Source organism: Oppia nitens, unplaced genomic scaffold (genome assembly GCF_028296485.1).
Source record: "Oppia nitens isolate AA-2021 unplaced genomic scaffold, nextdenovo-longstitch-racon4-pilon3 scaffold19_pilon_pilon_pilon, whole genome shotgun sequence".
NCBI classification, from domain to species: Eukaryota; Metazoa; Arthropoda; class Arachnida; order Sarcoptiformes; family Oppiidae; genus Oppia; species Oppia nitens.
The window spans coordinates 417187-422500 of record NW_026533198.1 but is presented as its reverse complement, the minus strand read 5'-3'; the positions used below and the strand labels follow the sequence as shown (position 1 = coordinate 422500).

Sequence of the window (5314 nt, the reverse complement as noted above, 5' to 3'; positions counted from 1 at the left end):
AAAAAATAAATAAATAAATCACACAACAAATAAGTTAACTTATTGATTGATCAACAAAATAATAAAAAACATATACCGACTGTTTAACTAACTGTGCATTGAATCAAAACTGTGCGTAACATTTGTTGATAATTTGTTTACCTTTTTTTGATGTAAAAAATATATATACAGTATATATATATATATATATATTAAATATATAGTCGACTATACAGTACATCATTAGTCGACAACAATATATATATATATATAAGTTTATATATATATATATAAATTGTGGACACAATTCATTTGGAAATTTTTATTATTAGTATTATTATTATTATTATTATTATTATTATTATTATTGAAATATCATTGTAATGAATGGATAGATTTTTTATTTAAAAAAAAAAAAAATTATTTCTATCACACATTTTTCCTAATGACTGATTCCCAACAAAATAAACTAAAATAAAATCAAAATAGTAATACCTATTTGAAATTGAAATAATAATGAGAAAATAAACTTTTATTTTTTTTTTGATAACATTTATTGTATTTATAGGTAACTTTACGTGCGTTCAAGTATTATTTACAATAAAAAGGAGACTGGGTTAGTTTTTGAATTAAAAAAATACATTTAATACTAAATATAATTTTTAATTTATATATATATATATATATATTTAGGATATTATATATTTCACACATATATCCCGACCTGCCTTATTGTTATAATGTCGTGGATATCATTTTGGTTAAAGGTAAAATTATTAATAACAATAATTTTTTTTTAAAATAATAGTTAATTAATAATATATTTATATACAATTTTTAACAACCCTTTTCCTAAAATTATATATATATTCTCAATAACAACAAAATCACATAATATAACCCACCATTTGTATCATTGGATACCCAATACCTACCCAATATCTACCCAATATCTACCCAATATCTACCCAATATCTACCCAATATCTACCCAATATCTACCCAATATCTACCCAATATCTACCCAATATCTACCCAATATCTACCCAATATCTACCCAATATCTACACAATACCTACCCAATACCTACCCAAATACCTACCCAATAACCTACCCCTATCTCCTCAACAGCCGGAAGCAGTACCAGCACGGGTAACCCTGTGCGTGACCTCACTGTTGACCTTGGCCACTCAGCATGCTCAATCGCAAAAATCATTGCCACCCGTTTCCTATATTAAAGCCATCGACATATTCATGTCCGCCTGTACACTGTTTGTGTTTGCATCGCTCATGGAGTATGCATTGGTCAACATATTGTTGGTCGACGATAACAACTATCACTACCACAACAACTTGAATCATATGTCAACGTCATCATCGCCGACGGGTGGTAATGGTGGCGGTGGTCAGGGGACGGGTGTGCGCTCAAACAACACGATGTCGCCTAACTCAACAACAGGGACGGCGCCGCCTAATTCAAAACAGCCGCAAACTGGCGCCGCCGCCGGTGGTGGCCATCAAAACGCTACAACAATGCCTTTATATACTACAGCCAAGGTATGGGCCATAATATATTGATAATAAATTTTAATACTGTTTTTTTTTTTAAAAAAATATGCGCTATTATTGATTGATTGATATAATTAATAATTAATTTTTATTTATTCAAAAATAAAAATATTTATATTTAAATTAAACAAACAATAGATTTGAAAAATTGAATTTTATTTTCCGTCAAACTAAACATTAAATAATTTAAAATATTGTAATCTATAGTAATAATAAAAAAGCAAATATAGTAATATATAATAATAATAGGAAACAAATTATTAAAATAGTATTATTAAAATTTTTATATATTATAGTTTTTTAAATATATAAATTTATATATATTTGGTAGTTATTATTGGATAATAAAGTATTTTAACAATTGATTGATTAATTATTCATATAGTTTATATAGTATTATATTTATATATATTGTTTAAACAAAAATTTATGCTAACTAATTTACATAGCTTATTTACATATTTAAATTAATTTTTTTGTTTTGAATTGCATAACAAAAACTTTATAGTCAAATAATTAATAAATATTTATTAGACAATAATAAATTTTTTCTGATAAATATATTATAAATTATGTAAATAATTAAGTTTACTTATAGTGTATATCTATATATCATTTATATTTTTAAAAAATAAAATAACATTAACAATATTGACACTTAGCTTAATAATCGTAAAATCAAGTATTTTTATTTTATTTAAAGCAATTTAGTTTTTATTTTATTAGATATTTAATTATTATTCAAATTTAATATATATGTAAATGTTTTTGTTTTTTGATAGAAATAAAATTATTATAAAATTCAAACAATAATTTAGAAAATAAAATTCAAACAATAATTTTATTTCAAATGTTATTTAATCAAATAATAATATTTTCAAACAAAAACACACAAAAATATTCATTTAATTTACTTTCTTAAAGCTATGTTTTTAATTTTTGTTTTATTTTTATTAGTAAGGCTTAGTAATGTTTTTTTTAGTTACTAATAAAAATCAATATACAAGATATTAAATAAATATATATCAAAAAAAATATATTTACTGTATAACATTTAAAAATACAAGTATTAGCTTTTAATAGATTATAAATATAATATAAGATTTTATAAATATTTTGATATATATATATATATATATATATATATTCAAGTGTATATCTAATACTTTTTTCAAATAAAAAAATAACATTAGTAATGTTAGAATTAGCATTTAATATTTATATATAAAAATATATATACACTTATTATTTACTATATAACCTACAGTATAAATATTAATACATATATAACTTATCTAATAATAATAAATACTTTAAATATCAATATAATTTAATTGTTTTAATCGTATTACTAGTTTGTGACTTACAAATGTATTAGCAATTTAAGTTGTCTTTTAAAAACAAACAAATATATTATACAGTATTTATTTATGATTGAGTCGGAAAAAATGTAATCTTAGTTAATATAGAGTCTATATTATAGACTATAAAAATAAAAATAATTTTGCTTGATTACTAGTATATCAAAATATACTAAATAAAATTATAGCTAAATTTAAATCATAAAAATATCAAAAAAATATATTTTATTTTATCTAATATAAATGTAATTTTATTTATACATTTATTTATTTCTGCTATAATAATACTGTATATAATATTTTTATCTAATGCATGTTTATAAACAATTGTAATTTATTTATAGAAATTTATATTTTTTAAAAGTAAAATAATAATAATAATAATAATAATATCTTTATTATTAAACACACAATATTTCAGTGTATAATAATAATATAATTGAATTTTAAGTTAACATTTTATATTGTACTGTAATGTTATCATTGTATTACAGCACTTGAACATTACAGTGAAGTATACAATTGAGACCAAAAATTTTTATTTAATAATAATAATAATAAATACAATTGCTTTTGATATGTTAAAAATTTTTAATAATTATAATAATAATAATAATTTGTTTGAATTTTAAAACTAGTCTTTAAAACACAATACTATTTGATATTATAAACATTAAAATTAATTTTATATATTATAATATAACAATAATATATATACTGTACTATTATTACTAATTAATATTACTAACTAATATACAGTATTATTATATAAATATCAAAAAATTGTTTTTGAACTAAAAATCTTTTATAGAAATATATTATTAATAATTTAATTGTCTTTTGTTTGTATTTTGTTGAAAGTTTATATAAATAATTTATATATATATATATATATATATATATATATATATATATACTTAAAACAAACATAAGATTTTTAATAATAATAAAAAAATATTAGATAAACAATTTCAAGTATTTATGATTTCATTAGCCAATTAAAAAAAAAAAAGTTTCCATAAAATTAATGTCTTATGATTTTTAAAAGCTACTAATATTATTATACAGTAATTTAGGTATTAAAATGAAAATCTTAAATAAATATTTTTCAGTTAATTATAACAAATAATAAAAAACAAAACAAAAATTTCTGTTCCGTATATATAAAATTAAATCTAATAATAATAATAATAAATTATTTTTGGTATAATTTTTAGATATTAAAATTTAGAAAATTAATTATTTTATTTTTTGACAAACAAATTAAAAACTTTTTTTTACTAAATTTGCTAATATTTTTTGAATAAATAAATAAAATTAATTACAATTACAATTAAAATTTAATGTCTAGATTTTACTATATATATTAATAGACTATAATTAATTAGTATATATATAATTAATACCCGACATAATTGATAAATTAATATCAATGAAAACAATTTATAAATAATTTATGCTAAACAAAAATTATTAGATTATTATTATAAACTAATTTTTTTTAATTAGATCATAATTAAACTATAAATATATACAGTATATTAATTTAATTTTTATTTTATTTTTTTGATTGACATATTATGATATAAAACTTTTTCGGTTTGTTTTGTTGTATAATATTAGTATTAATAAAAATATTATAATACACTGTATAATACCACTGTTAGATATAATATTACAAATATAAATTTGATACATTAATATATAAGAAATTATTATTATTAATATTATTATTAGAAAATAAATATTCATTATTATTATTATTATTACTAAATACAGTATTATTACTATTATTTTAGTCTACTCTATATATAAAAAAATAAAAATAAAATAAAAAAATAAAAATAACTATACAAATGATGATAATATTAATAATAATAATAACAATAATATCATAATAATGATAACGATAATAATAATAATACAATGAAAATGGCGCGCGGTAATTTAATAGATAATTATGATGTCTACTATATATATTATTATTATTATTATTTTTATTATATAGGGTCATCAGGGACAGTCGTATTACAATGGTATGGCCAAACGGCAGCATGATAAAGCCTTATTTATTGATTACATTTCCCGATGGACGTTCCCCATGTCATTCATTATACTTAATATTATTTATTGGATTTATTATCTTAGTTGAAAAAAAATAAAATAAAACAAAAAATATTATACAAAAAATAATAATAATCCGTCTATATATATATTATTAATATTATTAAAAAATAATATTAATACTTATAATAATAATAATAATATGTTTGTATAAATCAATTTGTTTACACAGTTTTAAGGTTTTACAACATTATATAAATAATATGTATATAATTTGTATGTACAGTACAGTATATATATACAGATTATATATAAAATATTAATATATTTTACGTTATCATT

At 18.4% G+C, this 5314-nt stretch overlaps 1 protein-coding gene across 1 annotated transcript in view; it reads left to right on the top strand.

The window, feature by feature from the left end:
- The window catches only part of LOC128966095 (glycine receptor subunit alpha-2-like), a 17458-nt gene extending 12398 nt beyond the window's left edge, over positions 1-5060 (top strand). The window contains exons 9-12 of the mRNA XM_054312907.1: positions 548-595; positions 673-746; positions 1110-1535; positions 4917-5060. Of these exons, the coding sequence (XP_054168882.1) occupies positions 548-595; positions 673-746; positions 1110-1535; positions 4917-5060 (692 nt within the window). The remainder of the gene's footprint in view (positions 1-547; positions 596-672; positions 747-1109; positions 1536-4916) is intronic.
- Positions 5061-5314: the final 254 nt, after the last annotated feature.